The following is a 24,465-nucleotide window of genomic DNA, read 5'->3' as shown; positions in this document are numbered from 1 at the left end:
TGGGCCCTAGTTCTTCCACTGGCAAAATGAAGCTGTGAGATTCCCAAACAGATTTTGTTCTAGAGCTGATTCCTCTGAAGGGTTTCAGTTGTACCGTCTTAGTCTGCACATGAATGAGATGACTGGAATGATTCTAGCTGGTTGGTTTCTGAGGAATGTATGAATGTTTTCTGACATCACCCAGGTGAAGGCTGCAGGCTACAAAATGGTGGGTTTCTTGTGTTCTGTGGGAAGGGACATCCTCTACTCACTAGAGCCAGTTGGGTGCTTCTTTCTCCAAATTCTCATTTGTGATACTTGTTAAGGCAAGAATCAGCTTCGGTGAGAATATTTACACCACGGTAATTGACAGAATCTACAAATCACTTCCCTCTGCTACTCCAATATTTTTAAGTATTTCTTAATGGCCTTTGGAGCAGTACAACTTTCTTCTCTCCTTTGAAGTTATTTTTATTGCAGTTCATTTCTTTATACTCCATTGTCACTCCCAAGCAACATTCTTGGGTCTAGTCCCTTTGAATAGCCCTGGGGAGCTTCTTGGAAAGATTTAGAAGCCAAAACTAGCCTCCAAAGGGATTTTCTTGACTCCAGAATAGGAAAGACTCTTATTTTTGGTGTTCCCTGCCTTCTTGTTCAACTTTCCTACTTTTCAAGTTTTAATCTCAGTTTTGTTCTTTCCTTCTGTTTCAGTTTTTCCACTAAGCTTTTTTTCTCTTTTTTTTTTCTCTCCACCTACTCACCAGTCCCAGGAGAGAATTTATGACTTAATTTTAGCAAAGTTACTAGTATGACCCTTGAACCATATCTCACATCCGGCCCTTGCTTTCTCAATCTTCATATGCCAGAGTGGGCCTCTTTCAAGTCCAGGATGTTAGTGTTTGTGAAACACCCAACTCTGATACCTATTCCTCATTGGGCATTTACGATCTTTGGAACCTATGAATAAGAAAATGTCTGAAAATGGGGATGAAGAGATAGTATTAATCAGTAAGGCAATTAATTGCCTTGCATGTGACCAACCTAGATTTGATCCTTGCCTCCACATGTTCCTGAACACTATCTAGAGTGATCCCTGAGCACAGAGCCAGGAGTAAGCCCTGAGAACTGCCAGATGTGGCTCCAAAACAAAAAAATTGTCTCAGCCATTCTTATAGGAGTATGTATGAAATTTTCATAACTAATCCTGCTGCATTATAGCCAATAAATTGAGGCAAAGGATTTATGTTCTCATCTGGCCCATAAACTAGTGAGGCTGAAATAAGGTGGCATGAAAGTGTGATGCGATGCAGAGTCTACCTTGGTCCATCTTTATCCTTGGCAATAGCTTCGGTTCTGGTGTTCTTCTTTCCTCATGTCCTAATTCCTGGAAGGAAGAGATTACAGTGGGGAGTGGGCCCTGTCTGCCTGGCACAGACAGTGCTGGCAGTGATAGTGAGAGGGATGAAATTTTGGACCAAGTTTCAATGGATCTCAGTAATTCTGATTCCCATTCAAAAAATACAATGGCAGCAAACTGGTCTTTCCCCCAACACACCAAACCTGGGACAAAACTATGTGAACCCATCCAGTGATGAATGCAGTTGCTGCTGGTGTTCTGGCCTGTCCTGCCTCCCCTGGCATTGTGTGCCATCTGCTCTGTGCTGGCCCATTCCTCATGGTTCCTAGGCCGTTTCAAAGCTCATGCTCCACCTCTCTCCATCATGCTGATTCACACTCTTTTCCTTAGAACTTTTGTTTGTTCTAGATGTTTTTCAAGTTCTTAGCCACGGGGTTCTTTTCTTCTTGCCTTTACAAACCATTTTTCTTGGCTCACAGATTAAAGCCCTTTCTCTCTATCATTGAATGAAGATTTCTAAAACTTCTCCTAGGCCCAGAAGAAATCATTCACAGTACAGAAATTCTTCATTCAAAGGCTTTCTTTCTCTGTACAACTGAGTTTCCGTACATGTTTCTGTGCAAGCAAGAGGCATCTGCAGAGCCCTTTTGCAAAAAGTCAGCTGACAGCATGGGGGAACTCGCCACACCAAGGAGAGTCTCTGGAAAAGGCCATCTGGGCCCCAAGAAAGAGAATAAATAACCTGCTGTCATCACACATTCATGGGGTGGCCCCTGCCCGACAGGCCTGATGCCTAGTAGTGTCACTGCCCATAACCTCCCATATGGGTTGGAGTTGCAGGCAATCAGGGCATCAAAGGACAAAAGAGCTTGGAGAGTTGTTCAGACAACTCCAGACAGAGCAGTCCCTTCACATTCAGATCACCTTGCCTGGTCAAAGTGGGCTTAATTAAGAGGTTCAACTATCTGGGGTTACCAGACAGTCACTCCTGCTATCTGTGTACAAGTTATTCTCATTCCTTGAGGGCTTAAAGTTCTAGGGACAGCATGGACAAAAGCAGGATCAGAGTGGCCAGGAGAGATGGCCACAGAAGGTGGTGATAAATACAGTGAACAAGACTAGTTTAGGACTATGTGGGTGCATTGATCCTGCAAGACTGGGCAGCTTATCCCACTATCCTGCAGTTAGGGGCACTTACATTTCATGCATCCAAGCCCAGTCAATCCCCCAGCAACACATGTGGCCCCCTGAGGACCTCAGGACTCAGCCCTTGAGCACTACCAGACATGGTCCCAACTCCAAATCAACAAACAGAGGTATGACTTGGGGACTGAGCTACTGAAGAGGAGCTAGTTTTGATGGGGATGACCTCCCATGCATCAACCTGTCCCAGAGTAAATGCCTCTATAGACAGACTGGGGAGTTCATGACTATCAAGGTGTTGTTTTCCCTGGTGCTGCTTTTCAGTGTACACACACACACACACACACACACACACACATATGCACACATGTAGGCTAATGAAGTAAGATGTGAATTTCAATGACAATGGGTTGGACCCTTGGTATAGCAGCCAACTCTACAATCCTGAGTTTCATAGTGATCCACACCCCACAACCCAAAATAGGTCCCAAGTTTTGCTTTCGTTGAATATGAAAAAAGGAAAAGGCAGCAAGTGAGGGATTAAGGCATCCCTTATTTTATTATATTGTACTTGGCTTGATGAAACACTTCCTAGGTATTATGTTTGTTGCAAATAGGTTTATAATTAGAAAGCAACCTTGCATCAAACAAGCTTTTGTTTTTATTTATTTTTTTTGTTTTCAGCCACACCAGTCAGTGCTGAGGTGTTACTCCTAGCTCTGTGCTCAGGGATCACTCCTGGCAGTGCTTGGGATCTATATAGGATGCTAGGCATAGAACATAAGGGTTGTAAGATTGTAGATGGCAGATCACTTACATCAGTTTTGTTTTTGCTTTGATTTGTTTTAAAAGGCAAGGAAAATTTTGAAAATGTGAAGCAGAAGAATAATTATTGGAATAAGTAAATAGTTTTCTAAGGGCATAACTTTAAGTCAAAACATTTTGGGGAGCCAGCGAGGTGGCGCTAGAGGTAAGGTGTCTGCCTTGCAAGCGTTATCCAAGGAAGGACCATGGTTCAATCCCCAGGCGTCCCATATGGTCCCCCCAAACCAGGAGCAATTTCTGAGCACTTAGCCAGGAGGAACCCCTGAGCATCAAATGGGTGTGGCCTGAAAAATCAAAAACCAAAAAACAAACAAACAAACAAAAAAACCCCAACATTTTTTCATATGAATTAAAAAATAGAAATTCTAATGCAATAATTAAAAAATTAATCATTATCTAATCATACCTTCCACTAATATTTAGCATTGTTAATATATTAAACCATCTATCTATTAGATCCCAAGAGGTATGCTGAGTACCTACAGGGGACAGAAGGAAATGATATTAGAAGTTGTAGTGAGTTGTCTTTCTTTAAAATAAGAAACTCTTAAATTATTGGCTAATCACATAGGCAGCCCCATGCCATAGAAGTAAGAAATGATCTGAGGGGTGTGGGGAAATAGCTCCTAGGGCTAGTGCACACAGTTTGAACATGGGAGCCATCCCTAGCAATCTGGAAACATTGCTATCTCCCAACCCCTACCCCCAACACTACTGGGAGTGACCTGCTAGCACTGAGCCCGGAGTAGCCTCCAACTAAATCAAAATGGGAGTTCTGATTAGTTCTGATTAGTCCCACACACTACATGACCCCCATCCCAAGCCTTGTCAGAGTGGTGTAGGTGGCCCCAGCCCGGCCAGACCCAAACATCAGTATGTAGCAGGACCCAAGTACTGAGTCATCAATTCACACATCTCCACAGAGTGTTTCTGAAAGACCTGCTGTAAGGCCACACCCCTGCCCACCAAAATCCTCTGAGACTGACTCAGTGGTAGTATGTGCATAGGTACATACACAGCCACAGAACAGGGGAGAAAGATACTGACCCTTTGTATTTTTTCAGAGGCACAAAACTCTCTTTGGGGGAAAGAAATCCACATGGGTGCTGTGTTTACAGATCTCCTAGTGTTCGCTTTGTGTTCTGACCCTGTGAGGTCTGATGATTGATTTCTGGGCCTCAGTGAAAGGTTTACCCCCTTGACTGTCCCATGCAGGAAGCAGGTGTTTCCCAGTTGTGGGTTCCTCTCCTGCCTACTCTCCTGGCCTTAACCTCCTCTCCAAGCAAGTGACCTAACTTCAGGCCTGGTAGAGCTCATGCCCTTGATCTGGAAGACGTACTTGGCCTGTCTACACAGCTAACCTTGCCTCTTTTCACCACCTTGTCCACTTTCCTTTCTACTCTGAGGATTTGTCTGCAATGCTCTCTTCTCCAGGAAGGAGATCAGGCCTTCCAGCTTCCCCAACCCACCTGCTTCCCCAACCCACCTGTCTGGTCACCCAGTAGGATGGTGCAGTCCCATGGGGGAAGGGAAGGGACTGGCATGTAGGTGGAATGCACTCACAACTGGCTTTCTTGTTTGTTTGTTTGTTTTGGTTTTTCCGGCCACACCCGTTTGATGCTCAGGGGTTACTCCTGGTTAAGTGCTCAGAAATTGCTCCTGGCTTGGGGGACCACATGGGACGCCGGGGGATCGAACCGCAGTCCTTCCTTGGCTAGCGCTTGCAAGGCAGACACCTTACCTCTAGCACCATCTTGCCGGTCCCCACAACTGGCTTTCTTGATTCAACATTTGAATGAGGTCCTCGTGGTTGGGCACAGACTTTTCTGTGCTGTCTCTCTGGTATCTAGTATAGTAAATAGTGAGTAAGGGTTTGTCCCTTCAATGAAATGAATAAAGCTACTTAATATAGAAATCATCTTCCAGAAAACTGAAAACCAGTAGGGAAGAATTCAGTTTTCCCAGAGAGGGTGATTTAGGGAGGCTCTTTCACGTAAAGAGTGATCAATACCTTTCATAAGTAAAGCACAACTTAAAAAGATAGTGTTTTTCACATCTGGACAGACAGAAACAAACAAAAGAACAATTGTTTTGAGACAGGATGTGGAGCAGTGTAGCGTCTGTGTGTGCACATTTAAGATGCATAGTCCTCTGATCCAGTGACAGCTCTTGTCGGAACTAATCTTCCAAGACACGTTCACACATGTGCAGGATTGGGTGGGTGGAAGGATGCATGGTAGGTAGACAGTCATTACATCATTTTGTTTATCTTCACATCTGAAAAGATTAGACATATCAGTAGAATACCAAATAATTGATGGTATGTATATAGCTGTCAAAAAAGATAACAACACTTATTTTTTTTTTTGAGGGGGGTTGGTGACACCTGGCAGTTCTCAGGCTTGGAGGACCATATGGGATGTGGGGATTGAACTCAAGTGCAAGGCAAACGCCCTACCCACTGTGCTATTGCTCTGGCCGCAACAACAGCTTTATGTATAGGGGGTATGAGATAGTCTCCATGTGAAAAACAAAACAGCACTAACATTTCTAAGAGTTATTAATTTTTCTGCTATAACTTTTGGCACCTTGTGGTTTTATGCAAAGAATAAGTGTCTAAAAAATACTTACCTGGCAGAGGAGATACCATGATCACGAAGGTGGTTTTCCCAGGATGAGGCTTATCCATTGCACTCCGGATGTGCTGACCCCTGCGATTTCCCCAAATGTGGGAAACTCAACTGCATAATTTGTGGTCGTGGGGGACTGCGTTCGCATTCTCCCCTAAAAAAAAAATAGAATAAGTGTCTAATGCTTACTTGTTCCAAATAAACCAGTGGCACGGTGGCTGTGTATTCAAATTTGATGAGGTTTGCAAAATGAAAAATCATATGAAAAATTAGTAGGATGAACTCCATGTAACATAAATACCTCCATCCCGATGTCTCATCCTTTGTTCTCTATTGTTCGTATCTATTCCATAGGCCATTAATGATGAAAAGAACTTTGGAGTATTATGTTAGTGATGTTTTCATTAAGTCTTGATGAACACTGCTGTTTTTCTAATATATGTCCCATGTCTTAAGTTTCTCTCACCTGCTGCTACAGCATATCACTTTGAAAATGTGAATGTGAGCTTTATGGAGCTGTTGAGATCAAAGCTGCAATGTCAGTAGTGTATCACTACAATACTAATTAACCAGCAGCTAAATTATGGGTCACATCTCTGTTTTGATGCTTTGATTCAGTAGTACATGACATCAGTGAAATTCCTTAGAATTTAGTCTCATTTATGGTCTTGTACCAGTGTTCATTTATACTTCTAGATGTACAGATATGCCTCCAACTTATCTGTGCCATGTCCTTCATTTCATTGTGGGCTTTTTTTTTATTTGTTTTCTAGCAGTGCTCTGGGTTATTTCTAGCTTTGTTTTCAAGAGTGATCCCTACTTGTGCTCATGGGGGTCAGAAGTGGTGCTGGAGATTAAAACAGGATGGATAAGATGCCAGAGCAAGTTCTCTATCCTCCCTCCCCTTACTGTATCTCCAGCAAACTTACCCTCCTTTTCTTCTTCTTTAATGGTTGCAAAAAGCTACACTCAGGAGTTACTCTTGGCTCTGCACTTAGGAATTACTTTGGCAGTGCTGAGGGACCATATGGGATGCCGGGGATCAAATCTAGATTGGTTGCATAGAAGGCAAACATCCTATCCACTGTGCTATTGCTCTACCCTTTTACCCTCCTTTTTGTAGACATCTCCATAAAATAACATTATTCCTACAAAATTCGGATGCCAAATATTATCATAATTTTTTGCCATTAGGAAGAAAATTCTAGGAGGTATACTAGCTAAAATATACAATTACAATACTTTCTGCAATATGATAGAAAATAAAAAAGAAATGGGGTAATTTGTGGCAATAGGGTAGAATTATAATGCAAGTCTTAAATCCACTACTTTTGGATCATAGCAATTATAGAATATTGCAGGTTCTGTCCTCTTGTTTATTAGGTTGCTAAAAACTGCAAACCAGGGGCTAAGTAGACAATATAGGGCTTAAGACTGTGCATACTGTTGATCTCAGATTCAGCCCCAGCACTGCATATGGTCTTCCAAGCACTGCCCTAAAGTAACCTGAAAAAAATGTTATCCAAACAAAATTATGGATTTGTTGAGATGAAATTAAAAAAAATTTTAAATAAAGTTTGTATTTGTGAACTACAGAACTACATTTTCCTTCTGTTCTTACCATCTCCTCTCTTTATGTCAGTTCTACTTTACTATCAAATATTATGTGAATCTTTGCTAGGAAGGATCTGGTCTCAGCACCTCCTGATTGGAGCATTAGTCGAGAGTGACTATATTTATTTATCTGACAACTAGTCCTAAGGAGGAGTCAGTAGTCATACCCTGATCTTCAGTCAAAAGCTTAGCTCACCTTCCTGCTTCTTCTTCTTTTTTGGGGGGTGGAGTTTGTTTTTTGGGTCAAACCCAACAGCGCTCAGGGGTTACTCCTGACTCTACGCTCAGAAATCGCTCTTGGTAGGCTCGGGGGACCATATGGGATGTCGGGATTCGAACCACCGTCCTTCTGCATGCAAGGCGAACGCTTTATCTCCATGCTATCTCTCTGGCCCCTTCCTGCTTCTTTTTTGTTGTACTGAATAAAACATTCTATTGGAGAGTATGGGGGTGAGCAAAATGACTGTTAGAAAATCCAAGCAGTATATTTAAATCTGTATTTATTTATTTATTTGGTTGGTTTTCGGGCCAAACGAAGCAGTACTCAGGGGTTACTCCTGGCTCTGTGCTCAGAAATTGCTCCTAGGAGGCTCAGGAGACATATAGGACACTGGGAACTGAACCCTGGTCTGACCCAGTTGGTCACAGTCAAAGCCCTGCCGCTGTGCTCTCTCTTCAGCCCCTGTATTATTTTTAAACATCATTTCCTCTAATAAATCAGGATCTTTCTGGTCTTGCTTACAGACATTAGTAAATAATATTGACCTTTCCACTTGTGTCTGTATTTGAATATTGAAATTTTGTAATTTCCATCAAGGAAAAATAATTAAGCACGGTGATCAAGGTAGTTTTAAAAATGAAGGAGAGGAATAGTCTGTCTGTCAGTTTGCCAAATCTCCTTCTTGGTTGCTAAAATTATCCTAAAAAGTCTTGAGCTTAAATACCTGGTGAGCCTCATAACTTCAAAAAACTTCTTCCTGGGCCTGGAGAGATAGCACAGCGGCGTTTGCCTTGCAAGCATCCGATCCAGGACCAAAGGTGGTTGGTTCGAATCACGGTGTCCCATATGGTCCCCCATGCCTGCCAGGAGCTATTTCTGAGCAGACAGCCAGGAGTAACCCCTGAGCACTGCTGGGTGTGGCCCAAAAACCAAAAAAAAAAAAAAAAAAAAAAAAAAAGTCTTCCTGATTCTGGACTGGCTCTATGAATTGTTTCCTAATTGATCACCCTACTATTTTTTTTCCTCATTGGGGGAAATCAGGCCCCACCCAGCTGCACCCAGGTGCAAGAGAGGTGCATGATTTTGAGGGTGTTAACTTTTCTGTTAAAGTAACCCTTATGGGGCCCGAGAGATAGCATGGAGGTAAGGCTTTTGCCTTGCATGCAGAAGGACAGTGGTTCGAATCCCAGCATCCCATATGTCCCCCTGCCTACCAGGGGCAATTTCTAAGCCTGGAGCCAAGAGTGACCCCTTAGCACTGCTGGTTGTGACCCAAAAACCAAAACCAAAACAAAACAAAAAAAAAACAACCCCAAAACACCCAAAAAATAACCAAAAATAAATAAATAAATAACCCTTATGGACCCAGAGGGAAAGTAAAGGCGATAAGCCACTTGCCTTGCAAGTGACTGTGCTGACTGTGACCCTGGTTTAAATGCTTGCACTCCATTATGTTCCCCTCAGCGCTGCTAGGGGGTCACTCCTAATTATAGACCCATCAGTAGCCCTTGAGCCACACTAGGTGTGGTCCTCCCCCCAAACAAAGTAATCCTAGTGCCCACATTTATAGGGTGTGTTGCAGTTTTTGAAGTACATTCTCCTTCCATGGGACCTGGTGGGAGGACAAATGAGATGGAGAAAGACTGTTACCAAATCAAAAAGCGCAAGCTCTGAGCTTTGAGCAGTTGCGGGACAGGCCTCAGCTGAGTTCATCCCTCTTCCTAGCCCTCACTTTCCTGCAGAGTGCCGACCTGGCTCTAGGCAAAGAAAGAAACAGGGTCCTGGAAGTGTAAGGGGTGAGGACTGTTGAGGGTCTCATTCAAGGATGGGAACAGAAGCTGTGGCAGTCAGACCTCCTCTGATTGATACCTGCTGAACCAGGTAGTCAAGACAGGGGTTGCAGTTTCCCATTTTGGGTCCTGGGAGTGCACCCACTTATGGTGCTGGCTTGAGAGGTGATGATGAGAAGTCAGGAGCCAGCTGATACAGGCATTGATTACTGTCTTCACAAGTCAGAGAATTTAGAACAGAATAGAACCAGCTACTGGAAGAAATTCCCTGAGTAAGCCACAGAGATATTAACCCTGTGTGCAGAATTCTTTGTTCATCAGCCTTAGTGACTGAGGGGCTGTGTCACCGGATTAGAAGCTGTGGGAGATTAGGGGAGATGGAGATGCATAAGGCACTGAGATCAGGAATGAGATGAATTTGGCATTGCTGCCAGCACCACTGGACTTTTATTCTGTACAAACATTTGGTCTTCTAAAATGGGTTACAGATTAAATTTTGACATTTAGAGTGATCTCTCTCTTAATTTGCCTCACTTCAGAACTGATGTAAAGGGTTCTCTAGATGAATCCTCATTGAAATGATGAATGACTTGACAATTAGAATCATTCCATGTACTCTTTCTCTGCTTCATCTGTTTTTAAAGCTTGAAAATTGTAAAGCTTCAAAATTGTACAGGTGGGGCCGGAGTGGTGGCACAGCGGTAGGGCGTTTGCCTTGCAAGCGGCTGACCTAGGACGGACTGCGGTTCGACCCCCCCATATGGTCCCCCAAGCCAGTAATGATTTCTGAACACATAGCCAGGAATAGCCCCTGAGCATCCTGAGCATCACTCGGTGTGGCTGAAAAACAAATAAACAAATGACAAAATAATTGTACAGGTAAATTTAATTGTATTCTGTATTGTAAGAGATATACATAGGTAATGATTTCCCTTTTAGTATTAGCACCTTATGAAATAATAAAGATGTTCTCTGATTAGGGGAGAGATTTTTGGGGAAGTGGAAGGAGACCTTCCAAGCTGTGCTTCTCAGATTCTGGGACCAAGGGTCTCCTGAGAATTCTTGGCCACCCAGGTTGGAGAGTTAAGTGCTAGAGTCCAAGGATATGGTGCTGGACCCTGCATTACTTGGACTACCAGCACTACACTCAGAGATGCTTGGGGGTGGGTGCGTTTGCAGTGCCAGGGTACTCCCATACATGCAAAGCCTATCCCCTCAATCCTGTACTATCTCCCTATCTATTCTTGTAGGGGTTTTGTTTGTTTGTTTGTTTGTTTTGGTTTTGGTTTTTTTCCGTTACACCCGGCTTCGCTCAGGAGTTACTCCTGGCTCTACGCTCAGAAATCGCTCTTGGCAGGCTCAGGGTACCATATGGGATGCCGGGATTTGAACCACCGTCCTTCTGCATAAAAGGAATGATGATCTTTTGCGGGGTGGTGATGTTCTTTTTATTATTTATTGGTGGTGTGTGAAAACTAATTTTTCAAACTCCTAACTTCTTCCTGCGATCCTTTTATTTTCTCCAGAGGCGCCCCTTTCTGTATCAGAGGAAGTTCAAGTGCCCACAAGCAGCCCCCTAAGTGGGAGGGACAACTCCCGCTGTGATAGTAAAGGTCTCCCCAGAGGAACTGGCACCAGAAGTATAAGCCCCTAATCTGTAACTTCCTCTTGCTGCTTGTAAACATGGACTCCTGGGTTTCTCGTTACTGTCTGATTTATACCCTAAAGATTCTGTATAGGACTGTTTAAAGTGGATTTGGGGGGGAGGGGGCGGAGAGATAGCACAGTGTAAGGCATTTGCCTTGCACATAGCCGATCCAGGACGGACAGTGGTTCAAATCTGGGTGTCCCATATGGTCCCCCTGGCCAGGAGCGATTTCTGAGCGCATAGCCTGGAGTAACCGCTGAGCGTCGCCGGGTATGACCCAAAAACAATGTATTTTTTGTTTGTTTTTGGGGGACCCAGACCTGGCAGCATTCAGGGATTACGTCTGACTCTGCACTCAGAAATAACTCAGGGGATAATATGGGATGCTGCGGATCTAACCTGGGTCAACTGTGTGCAAGGGAAATGCCTTCTCAAAGCACTATTGCTCTACTCTGATCCCTCCAAATGTTTAATATTTGGCTCATATTTAAAAATATAAACTTGAAACGGGTCTTTTTTTTCTTAAACATTTAATTGGATTGGAGACCAAATCAAAAAGTCATTGTTTTCTTATTGAAGTGAACGAAGAGAGTTCTGAGGAAGGCCATAGTCAATATTGTCTTTGGTTTTTTGTTTTGTTTTGTTTTGGTTTTTTTTTTAGTTCCTAAAATGTTGGCAGCATGAAGATATTTTTATTCACTACTATACCCCCAGAGGACTCAAAACAAGCTCTTGGCATATTCTGGGTATTTTATTGAACATTGTTGAATGAATTTGGAGAAGTTTTTCATTTACTCGTAAGGCAATTCTGATTTCCAAAGTAAGTACAAAATGTTCAGTCCTGGGTCAGGGATATAGCTCAGCAGTTGCCTGTTTGTGTGAGGCTATGGGTTCAATGCTGCCAAAAAAATAATTCAAAGTATTTACTTCACTTCTGAATATTTGTGTGGGGGTGATTACAGTTGTTCACACTCCTATCCGCCTTCACTATAGAGAAGCTGCCAGACCATGTGTGGATTACTAAAGCCTATTGGATGGTCATAGATCAGTTTCTTTTTGAGGGAGGAGCATGTCATTTGGCCAGTCTCTCCTGCCTTTAAACTTTGCTTACTTAGCATTTAGGTACGTACTACAAATTAATTTGATTTTTAATCAGCAACATGGCTCTAATTCTCATTTTTTCTTTTTTTTTTTTTTTGGTTTTTGGGTCACACCCGGCAGCGTTCAGGGGTCACTCCTGGCTCTACGCTCAGAAATTGCTCCTGGCAGGCTCAGGGGACCATATGGGATCCCGGGATTCAAACCACCATCCTTCTGCATGCAAGGCAAACTCCCTACCTCCATGCTCTCTCTCCAGCCCCTAGAATAATTCTCTTTCTAAAGTAAAATGCTATTGTTTTCATCACTCATTGAGTTTCTGGCTAGCATTTATTTATGTTAGTTGTGAAAATGGTTTTCCCCTCCTGTAACTCAAGGTAAAGTTAGGATTATGCTTCTTGTCTTCAGAATAAAACACCACATCTCTATAAGTCGCAATCCTGGAACGTGTTTGCAGAAGCTACTGGGCTAGCAAATTTTCCCCCTAAGTGGTGCCATCAGCCACTTTCACTGAGCTGATGAGCATAAGCTGGAGTGGAAGCAGTTGGCCTGGTTAAAGACATATGAGCTTGTTCTTAGAGTTCAGAGGTTCCCAGGTTTAGGTGGCATACTGCCTCCCCTTCGGGGAAAAAAATTAACCCAGCACCCTACCACCACCAAACAGCAAGTATAAGTATTCCTGGTTGTAGCAGATGCTGCTGTGGCCTCCTAGTTCTTTACAGCACACTGGAGGGGAGGAGAAGGTTCCAGGGCAGCAGCATTGCTCACTAGGTTTAGGTGAGAGAAATGAATATGAAATGAAATGAATATGCCTGGAAGGAGAGTGCCAGGAAAAAGAAGGCGGCTATGTTCAGCTAAATGTGCTGCTTGCCGAGTACCTGCTCTGTTCCAGATGCTGCCAGTTCTAAGAACAATGGCGTTGCAGAGAGAGGGAGGAAAGGAGGCAGGGGGCTGGTTTCAGGGCTTTCTGGAGAGGGGAAAAATGATTATTTGGAAACAAACGAAACAAGCTGAAGGTGGAACATTTGTTGTTCACTTGGCACATGCCTTCCTTTACCTTTACAAAGATGATCTTGCATTTACCATCTGCTCCTCAACACGAACTTTATATATTCAGGTTCTAAATTATGTTGCATTGTATTTACATATGTTATTCATCAGGACTCAAATTACTATGTGTAAATATTTGTTTCTGTCCTGGTTAGACTTAATTACAGATTGAAGATTCTGAAAGGGTAACCAATCACATCTGTAGAAACACTACTTTGGTTTGGTTAATTAGAATCCTCATCACAGCAAAATAAGACATTAAAGAAAATAGTTTTACAGGGAAATAGATAGTATCTAACAATGACAACTCTTGGCCTTGGATTACAAAACTCAGGTTACCAAGCATAGGGGATGAGAGACAGGGCACACAACAAAGAATCCCAGAATACCAGTGGCATGAGGAGGAAGGTCTTGGGCGTTTTGGTGGTGGTGGTAAAGGAGCAGTAACTGAACATCAAAATTGTGAACATCTTACTATTGTAACCATCTTACCCAAATGACAATATAATTTTCTTTTAAGAAAATGGATTCAGTTCTTTAACTCTGTCTGGATCTAGAGAAGCTGGAAGCTGACATGCAGGTTTTTGTCTCATAAAACCTTCCCAGATTGCCAAAACATTCTTGAGAAAGAAGACCAAAGCTGAAGGCATCATCCTGTAATGCTCCTTGATTTCAAACCTTACTCCCCAAATGCAATAATTAAAATAGTGAGGTATTGGCATGACAACAGACAGAGAGATCAGTGGCTCAGACTAAAGAGCTCAGAAGTAAGCCCATGCACATGTAGTTAATTAATTTATGACAAAGAAACATAAAATACAGTTGGAGAATAATAACTTCTTCAGTAATGGTGTTGGGAAAATTGGATAGCCATGTGTAAAAGAATGGAACTGGACAACGATCTTACATGAGTACATAAAAATTAACTCCAAATAAGTTAGACTTAAATATAAGACTTGAAATTGTTAACCCCCTAAGAGAAAATATAGGTGATTAACTCCTTGATGTCAGTTTTAGGTATGTTTTAATGGAGTAGGCTTTAAAAACAAAGACAACAAAACAAAACAAGTGAAATTACAGCTTAAAAGCTTTTCACAGTGGAGATAACTGAAATTTTAACTCACTAAATAGAAAAAGATAATCTCAAATGGTATATCTGATGTAAAGTTAATATTTAAAATAGAAAGAAATAATTTTTTTTATTTGGGCCACATCTGGTAATGCTCAGGAATTACTCGTAGCTGTGCACTCAGGAAATACTCCTTACAGTACTCAAGGGACCATATGGAATGCTGAGCATGGGAATTGGGTCGACCCACATGCAATGAAAGTGCCTTCCCCCCGTGCTATCACTGTGATCCAAAAAAGACATTTTTAAATGGGTAGAGTACTGGTTAGACATTTTTCCAAAGAAGACATAAAATGACCAACTAGCACATGAAGAGATGCTCAATATCATCAATTATCAGATAAATGTATGTAGATAGAAGCCTTGGAAAACACTGTCAAAATGGCTGGCATGACAACAATAGAATGGGAGAAACTATTCACCCAATACCCATCAGATAAGGAGCTAATATCTAAGACATACGAGATATTGACAGAACTTAACAAGAAAAAAAATCTAGCTCCATCAAAAAAATGGGGAGAAGAAATGAACAATTTTTCAAAGAAGAAATATAAATGGCCAAAGGGACATGGAAAAATGCTCCATATCACTAATCATCAGGGAGAAGCAAATAAAACAACTATGAGGTACCATCTCATGCCACACAGACTAGCACACATCACAAAGAACAAGAAAAATCAGTGCTAGCGGGAATGTGGGAGAAAGGAACTCTCATTCACTGCTGGTGGGAATGCCATCTAGTCCAACCTTTATGCAAAACAATATGGAGAGTCCTCAAAAACTGGAAATTGAGCTCCCATATGATCCAGCTATACCACTCCTAGGGATATACCCTAGGAACACAAAATGCAATACAAAAATGCCTTCATCACACCTACATTCATTGCAGCACTATTTACAATAGCCTGAATCTGGAAACAACCCAGATGCCTTTCAACAGATGAATGGCTAAAGAAGCTGTGGTACATATACACAATGGAATATTATGCAGCCGTCATGAAAGATGAAATCATGAAATTTTCCTGTACATGGATGCACATGGAAACTATTATGCTGAATGAAATAAGCCAGAGGGGGAGAGAGAGAGATACAGAATAGTCTCCCTCATCTATGGGTTTTAAGAAAAATAAAAGACATAATAATGTATTAATGCCCAGAGATGAGGGCCGGAAGGACCGGCTCATGATATGAAAGCTCACCACAAAGAGTGGTGAGTGCAGTTAGAGAAATAACTACACTAACAACTAACTAACAACATTACAATGTTAACGAGTGAGAGAAATGTAATACCTGTCTTGAATACAGGCAAGGAGTGGGGAGGAGGGAGATAGGGGGCATTGGTGGTGGGAATGTTGCACTGGATAAGAGGGATGTTCTTTTTATGTCTGAAACCCAACTATAATCATGTTTGTAATCATGGTGTTTAAATAAAGACATTACTTTTAAAAAATGACTGACATCAAAACCATGAAATAAGTGCTGGTGAGAATGTGGCAAAAAGAAACCTGCACCCACTAAGCTGAGAATGTAATTGGGTGCAGACATGGGAAAATCATAGTCTTCAAAAACATGTTAAAAACATTAAAACTATCAAATGTATACTTGCTTGAGGAATTGAAACCTCTAGCTCAGCTACACAGAAGATGTACATATACATTTTTAACTTTTAAAAAACTTTTTAAAACAATTAAAATTGTTTTATTAAAACAATAAAAAATTGTTTTAATTGTTTAGGGAATTCAGTGTTTCAACCAGCAGTGTGACCTTTTCTGTACCATTGTACCAGTCCCCACCCCTGTAATCTCCCCCTTGGCAGGAACAAAATAATTTATTTTATATTGTTTGTTATGAAATGGTAAATAAAAAAAAATAGTTTCATAAAAGAAAGTTTGTAAAAATTGTTATGTGTCACTAAGGGGTTATTAAAGCTATTGAGTATTTACTGAGCTGTTTGTTGCTAGCTAAGCCTCTGGTGTTGTTTTGTTTATTGAATTTAGTTGACTTATATGCTACTTGCCCATCTAATTTGCTAAGCTCTGACTGGGAGTGGAATTTGAAGGTATTGTGCGGTCACATGTTCCAGGAGTTCCAGGATCTATGTGCCCGGGAATTTCATCAGTTTGGCATCTTTTCAGAGATTAGTTGTAAAGAAGTGAAGTTGCGCTGTTTGTATGACTTGGCTGTGAAGTGTGGTTGTGGCTGCTGAGGCTTCAATAGGGTGTGAGGGGGAAGGGTACTCCCCTTCCTGATGATGACCCCATGAGTTTCATGGACTTGCCTTGTATCTCTTCCAAGATTAGTTGTGAAGCTGGGATTCACATAGTGGCGGCTGTGGGATGTTTTTGTGAACTGTGTACACACAAACACACACACACAACAATAAATATTTGCCCCTGGTGACAACATGGATGATTCTTGAGGGCATTATGCTAAGTGAAATATGCCAGGCAAAGGCAAATACTTTCCACTCATGGAATATAACTCTCATCACTCCAAATACAAAAACTAAAAAAAATCATAGAGAAAGGAACATAGATTTGTGGTTACCAGAAAGGAGGGTTGGGCTGAAAGAGTGGATGAATGGAAACTGGAGAAAAACTTACTCATCAACCCATTAGAGAACCCCCCCCCCCCATCTTTCCCAGGAGTAGCAGAGAAGACAGAGTATCTCCTCACAAACATCCAATTATTGTGTCATTATCCCACTGATTTTTCCCCTTGCTTTATACTTTAATGAACATATAAAAATCCTTGATGTTTTCCTCAAAAGGGAAATCTAAAGTTGCATTAGTGTTCCTTGAAATAGTGAGACATTGGGATAAGTTAATAAGGAATACAAATGAGTTATAAAGGATCGGTTTTTTGCTTTTGGATTCTCCCTTCTACCCCATTTAATTAGCAATTTCTATTGAGCACTTGTTTCTGAATGATCAGGGTTAGGATAGTGTCAGTGGTCCTCAAAAATGTCCCAAGGGGGGACCGGAGAGATAGCATGAAGGTAGGGAGTTTGCCTTGCGTGCAGAAGGACGGTGGTTTGAATCCCGGCATCCCATATGGTCCCCCGAGCCTGCCAGGAGCGATTTCTGAGCATAGAGCCAGGAGTAACCCTGAGCGCTGCTGGGTGTGGACCCCCCCCCCAAAAAAAATGGCCCAAGGGTCACATACTGTATTTATTCTCGTTTTGTTTCACTTCAAAATAAGATATATGCCATGTGCATAGGAATTTGTTCATAGTTTTTGTTTTTAATATAGTCCGGCCCTCCAACAGTCTGAGGGACAGTGAACTGGCCTTCTGTTTAAAAAGTTTGAGGACCACTGGAAGGATGAGTGATTTGTGACATGAGTTTATAGAGCATTTCTGCAATTCTCATGGCCCCAAACCCTTTGCAAGAATTACTACAATATTAACTGATACAGTCCATTTATCACTTGACCCATAACCAGATAGGCGTCTGCCACAAGACTTAAATCACATATTGCTTTTCTTTTATGTGGGGGGATGGCAGATGAGCCACACCCAGCTGCACTCAGGACTTATCCTGACTCTGTGCTGAAGGATCACTCCTGGAAGTGCTTTGTGGTGGTGCCAGGAATTGAACAGGGTTGGCCATGTACAGGGCAAGTGCATAAACCTCTGCACTATCTTCCAGCCCACATGTTGTTTTTCTTCCCTTAAAAAAAAAAAAACCAACAAAACCATAGTACCTTTTGTTCATTTTCAATAGTTTTTCATGTTGAAAGGATTAAGTTCTTTAATAACTGTACTATAAGGCCTGTTTAAAGCAACACATTCTACTCCGGTTCTTAAAAGTAGCTAAAAAAAAAAAAAAGAAAAGACATGCCCCTTTTACCAACCTGATCTGCTTGTGATTTTTGTCTGTCTGTCTGTCTGTCTGTCTGTCTGTCTGTCTGTCTGTCTGTCTATCATCTATCTATACACACATAACTAATAGCAAGTAATTTTGTCTTGTGCAGTTAAAATTTTATTCCAGTATGGCAGAATATATTGAACAGATTTTTTCATCTGAATTTGTTTCTGTTTTTGCAAGTACTTTATAAAGGACATTTATTTTTTCCATAGTTGGTGTTGCTATAGCTTTTTAGGAGTACACAGTTTTTCACATGGGTATATGGGATCCATCTTATCCACCACCAAATAAAGTGCAATGTCATCTTGCACCCACAACCCTTCCTCCCATTCTTTTTTTTTTTTTTTTTTTTTTTTTTTGGTTTTCGGTTTTTGGGCCACACCCGGCGGTGCTCAGGGATTACTCCTGGCTGTCTGCTCAGAAATAGCTCCTGGCAGGCACGGGGGACCATATGGGACACCGGGATTCGAACCAACCACCTTTGGTCCTGGATCGGCTGCTTGCAAGGCAAACGCCGCTGTGCTATCTCTCCGGGCCCCCTCCCATTCTTTCTATCCCACTCACTTTCCCTCTGGTAACCATCATAGTTTCACAAAGTTTGAGTTAATTTATTTGGGGTTGGGCTGGCAACGAATCTGCCTGAACTGTCTTTATCCTCCATGACTGACACCATCCAGTAACTGTCTTTCCTTTCCTTTTCCACTGAACATAATGATCTCACCTTTCATTCATTTAGTTCAGAAAGGCACAACTTCATTTCCTCGCACCCTTCAAATAAGAGCAGTTTTCCATTGAGTGTATATATCATAGTTTCTTTCTCTGTCATCTGCAAATGGGCATTTACATTGCTATCATATTTTGGCTATTGTGAATTAAGCTGCTTTAAACATGGGTTACAAATATCTTCTCAGTCTAGCACTTCCCTATCCTTTGGATACATGCCTAGAAGTGCTATCTCAGGATCATAGAGCATTATTCCTTTTTTTTTTTTTTTTTTTTTTTGGTTTTTCGGGCCACACCCATTTGATGCTCAGGGGTTGCTCCTGGCTAAGCGCTCAGAAATTGCCCCTAGCTTGGGGGGACCATATGGGACGCCGGGGGATCGAACCACAGTCCTTCCTTGGCTAGCACTTGCAAGGCAGACACCTTACCTCTAGCGCCACCTCACTGGCCTCGCATTATTCCATTTTTATGTGTTCAGGAGTCCCTGTGCCATTTTCCGATGAGGTTTGTGCCAGTTTACTTTGTCACCTGCAATGCACCAGTTTCTTTTTCTTTACACCCTGAACAGCACTTAACTATTTCCAGTCTTTTTGATACAGGCCATTATCATGAATATGAGGTGATCACTCATTGTGGATTTGATGTGCATTGGGGGGATTGAGCTTGTTTCCATGAGTCTGTAGGCCATAGGTATGGCTTCTTCAGAAAGATGTCTCTTTATTCAAGTTTTTTGCACATTTCTGATGAGTTGCTTCCATTTTTATCATTGAGTTGTGTGAGTTCTTTATGGATTTTGGATATTAATATGATGTACAAATATCTTTTCTCAATTGCTAATTTGCATTAAAAATTGAAAGGATAAGTCTGCGTATAACCTGTTCTTTGACTAATTCAGACACCTTGACTTGTTCATAGTTTTCTTCCAAAAGCCATTGAAAATCTCTAGCTAATTTTGCATTTTGAGGCTCAGGGTTGCATTTTGCTTCTCTGGCTAACGGTTCCATTAACAGTGAGCTTAAACTCAAAATTGTAGTCCTGACCAATGGGTTTTTAATGTCCTGGAGAAAGTGTTAAAATCACTGCTTTTATTTTGACAGGAGCAGAAAAATTCAGATTCGAAACATTCCCCCTCACCTGCAGTGGGAGGTAAGCCAGAGCTGCTTATATACTCATCATCTTCTGCTCTCTCTCATCTTACTCTCAGTTTTCTTGCTTTATAGGAATCACTCCCAGTGATGCTGCTGGGATAGATGATTTGGGGCCATATGGTGCCTTTATATGCCAGGCATGTAGCCACATCCTTTTGAATCGTATTCCTGATCCCTTCTTCTTATCTTTTTTGTCTTCCAAATAGTGTTCAGAGGGCCTATTGACCATTGTAGCACTACTTAGCCTGGCTCAGTGTGCCTTGCTGTTGTCTCAAGAGGGACAACAGCCATGCCTGAATGTTTGAAGTGTTTGAAGTGTTCGGATGTCCAGTGTGATGCTGCTGGACCACCAGCTCCACCCTCAGTGGTATTCAGGAGACTAGGCATTTCCAGGACCAACCCATCCTAGACAGACTCTCCAGCCCTTTGGACTATCTCCCAGATCCTCTCTTCTCTCTCTCTCTCTCTCTCTCTCAAATATAATTTAATTTCCTTCCTCCCTCCCTCCCTCCCTCCCTCCCTCCCTCCCTCCCTCCCTCCCTCCTTTCTTTCTTTCTTTCTTTCTTTCTTTCTTTCTTTCTTTCTTTCTTTCTTTCTTTCTTTCTTTCTTTCTTTCTTTCTTTCTTTCTTTCTTATTTCTTTCTCTCTTCCTTCCTTCCTTTCTTCCTTCCTTCCTTCCTTCCTTCCTTCCTTCCTTCCTTCCTTCCTTCCTTCCTTCCTTCCTTCCTTCCTTCCTTCCTTCCTTCCTTCCTTCCTTCCTTCCTTCCTTCTTCTTTCTTCTTTCTTCTTTTTGCCACACTGGCAGTGTTTAGGGGTTGCTCCTGGCTTTGCTCTACAAAATTACTCCTGGAAACCTCAGGAAACCATATGGGATGCCAGGGATCGGATGTGGGTCAGCAGCGTGCATGGCAAACTTCCTACCTGCGGTACTGTAGCTTCAGCCCAGAGGGCTCTCTCTCTCTCTCTCTCTCTCTCTCTCTCTCTCTCTCTCTCTCTCTCTCTCTAATTGGTTTACAGATATTCCATCCCTTTGCTTTCTCTTTCCCACTTAGGTATTAGTGGCTCTCAGACTTTTCCTGCAAAGCTTTAGGTTCTCTCCATTTCCCAGCACTTGAATGTGGGTCTAACATTGTTAGAATGAATATCTCTTCATTATCCAAGAGATGCAGACTATCTTTTACATTCTGTCTTCTCAAACACCAATCACTCACAGATAAATGGAAAGAAAGGTGTCCTTGATCTTTTTTTAAAATAGGGATCATTTCCTCCCTCATTCCCACATTCTCCCTCCCAACTGTGTTGGGTAAATGACATGCAGTGCTGGGAACTGAGCTTAAGTCCTTGTATATGCTTGGCTTGTGATGTATCAGTTGAGCCATATCCTTAGTTCCTACTTTGTCTTTTTAGGGGGGAGGTTTGAGCCAACCCAGTGATGCTTAGGGGTTACTCCTGGCTATGTGCTCAGAAATTTCTCCTGGCTTGGGGGACCATATGGGATGCTGGGGATCGAACTGAGATCCATCCTGGGTCAGCCACGTGCAAGGCAAACACCCTACCACTGCACCATCACTCCAGCCTCTCTATTTCATCATTTTTACATGTTTTTATAGTAGAGTGTTTTGTTTTTGTTTGACTTTGAGAAATGCTCAGGGGTTAATCCTGGCTCTGCAATCAGGAATCATCGCTGGCAGGCTTGGGGGACCATATAGGATGCCTAAAATTGAACTGGGGTTAGTCGTGTGCAAGACCTGCTGTACTGTACTTCAGCCCCAAGATTTTTATTTTTTTTATAACCATCATTATGACTTTTGGGGTGGAAAATATATGGAAAACCAATAAAAATATAAAATTATTTGTTAGTCTGATTGGGTTTTTATTTTGAATTAAGAAATAATTTCAGGGCCCGGAGAGATAGCACAGCTGCGTTTGCCTTGCAAGCATCCGATCCAGGACCAAAGGTGGTTGGTTAGAATCCCGGTGTCCCATATGGTCCCCCGTGCCTGCCAGGAGCTATTTCTGAGCAGACAGCCAGGAGTAACCCCTGAGCACTGCCGGGTGTGTCCCCAAAACAAAAAAAAATAAAAATAAAAATAATTTCAGAATTGCCAACTGTAAGATTGGAACCAGAAAGATAGTACAGGAGTAAGGCACTTGCCTTGTACAAAGCTGAGCCAGGTTCCATCTCTGGCCACTATACCTTGAGCACTTTTGAGAGTGATCCTTGCACAAAAAATTGAGCACCTTCAGGTTTGTGGCCCCCCCAAACAAAAGATTGCTAAAATAAAATCTAAGGAACATTGTTGTTTTTTTTTTTTTTTTAAATAAACTGCCTCAAGTTTTACTACTCAATCCAAATGAAATAAAAATAACCTTAATGGCAACAGTGTTTGAGGTTGTATTTTTATTTCTTTTTAAAAACTTCTTGTTAAGAAAATTTCAAGGGGGGCCGGGCAGTGGCGCTGGAGGTAAGGTGCCTGCCTTGCCTGCGCTAGCCTAGGACGGACCGCGGTTCGATCCCCTGGCGTCCCATATGGTCCCCCAAGAAGCCAGGAGCAACTTCTGAGCGCATAGCCAGGAGTAACCCTGAGCGTCACAGGGTGTGGCCCAAAAACCAAAAAAAAAAAAAAAAAAAGAAAATTTCAGGGGCCAGAGCAATGTACAGTGGTAAGGCGTTTGCCTTGCATGTGGCCAACACAGGACGGACCCAGGTTTGAATCCCGGCATCCCATAAGGTCCCCCAAGCCTGCCAGGAGTGACTTCTGAGTGCCACCAGGTGTGACCCAAAAACGGAAGGAAGGAAGGAAGGAAGGAAGGAAGGAAGGAAGGAAGGAAGGAAGGAAGGAAGGAAGGAAGGAAGGAAGGAAGGAAGGAAGGAAGGAGGAAGAAGGAAGGAAGGAAATTTCAAATATACATTACACATTTCATTGTTTAGTAAAATCAGGAGAACTCAGAGGAAAACAGAAGCAAGCTGGGTACGTCTTCCAAGAAGACAAGAGCCTTGTACTTGATTCTGCTCACTTGTGAAGCAGTAAGATGCTTCCAGCCATCATGATGAATGTCTTTATGAGCTTTACCTAGGACTCTGCAGTGCTGCTGTGCCTTCTCTGTGAATAGATTTTGTTCAGGGAGCCAATAAGCAATTGAAAGTCCCTTATGTGTACTTAGCTCTGTTTTTTTATGGAAGATTTGAAATTCTAGTTTATTTAGATTATGCTTGCAGCTGTCCTTGTTTTATTTCAATTTGTTCCCGGAGAATAAAACTCTGTGTATGGCATGGGGCATTAAATTCTGTGTGTGTGTTTGTGTGTGTATGTCTGTTTGTTTGTCTGTCTGCATGTCTCTGTATTTTCAGTCTGACACTAGAGCTAACTTTCTTTTCCAGGTGTTGGATGGACTCTTGGCTCAGTATGGGACAGTAGAAAACGTGGAACAAGGTAATAAAGGAGGAACTGCGTCTTTTGAATTTTTGAAAGGATTGCTGTTATTCCTTGTAGGCTGGATCAACTTAAGGGAGAAATGCTAAGTTTGGGGTACTTAAAAGCAATTTTCCTAGAGCATATATTTGTATTTTTATGTGTGGGAGACATCAGTATCTTCCTGTCTATTCATATATTTATAATGATTACAAGAAATATAATTTTCAGGATTTTTTTTAGTATATTCTATAATGTGCTTGAGCACTGCACATGTTGCTAAACTGGATTAGTTTAACTCTCAAGGAAGAAATTAAATCTGCATTGATACTACCTTTCTTTTTCTGGCCAAATAAAATAGATCACTAATGCCTTATTCCCTGAGGAGTAGGATTGCCTACCCTGATCTCCTGAGAGTGCAGATTCTTGGACTTACTGTTGAACAAAGCAAGTCTCTTTGGGAGAAGAGGTCATAAATCTTTTTTTTTTTTTTTGGTTTTCAGTTTTTTTTGTTTTTGTTTTTTTGGTTTTTGGGCCACACCCAGCATTGCTCAGGGGTTACTCCTGGTTGTCTGCTCAGAAATAGCTCCTGGCAGGCACGGGGGACCATATGGGACACCGGGATTCGAACCAACCACCTTTGGTCCTGGATCGGCTGCTTGCAAGGCAAACACCGCTGTGCTATCTCTCCGGGCCTGGTTTTCAGTTTTTGCTCCACATCCGATGATGTTCAGGGGTTTTTACTCCTGGCTATGAGCTCAGAAATCGCTCTCCTGGCTTAAGGAATCATATGGGACACCAGGGGATCGAACTGCGGTTTGTCCTAGGC

At 42.1% G+C, this 24,465-nt stretch overlaps 1 protein-coding gene and 1 non-coding gene across 6 annotated transcripts in view; both read left to right on the top strand.

Annotated features, from left to right (window-relative positions):
• IGF2BP2 (insulin like growth factor 2 mRNA binding protein 2) overlaps nucleotides 1–24,465 on the top strand; it is a 182,270-nt gene that overhangs the window by 122,045 nt on the left and 35,760 nt on the right. For all 5 annotated transcript variants that reach the window (XM_049775863.1, XM_049775862.1, XM_049775861.1 and 2 more), the window contains exons 3-4: nucleotides 20,173–20,221; nucleotides 23,606–23,657. In XM_049775863.1, coding sequence (XP_049631820.1) covers nucleotides 20,173–20,221; nucleotides 23,606–23,657 — 101 coding nt within the window. The remainder of the gene's footprint in view (nucleotides 1–20,172; nucleotides 20,222–23,605; nucleotides 23,658–24,465) is intronic.
• Nucleotides 5,928–6,091, top strand: LOC126012341 (U1 spliceosomal RNA). The gene has a single exon (XR_007496853.1). It is a non-coding gene; the product is annotated as a U1 spliceosomal RNA (small nuclear RNA).

This window comes from Suncus etruscus, chromosome 6 (assembly GCF_024139225.1).
Source record: "Suncus etruscus isolate mSunEtr1 chromosome 6, mSunEtr1.pri.cur, whole genome shotgun sequence".
Classification (NCBI taxonomy): Eukaryota; Metazoa; Chordata; class Mammalia; order Eulipotyphla; family Soricidae; genus Suncus; species Suncus etruscus.
The sequence above is the reverse complement of the archived record's forward strand: the minus strand, read 5'-3'. Positions and strand labels throughout refer to the sequence as shown.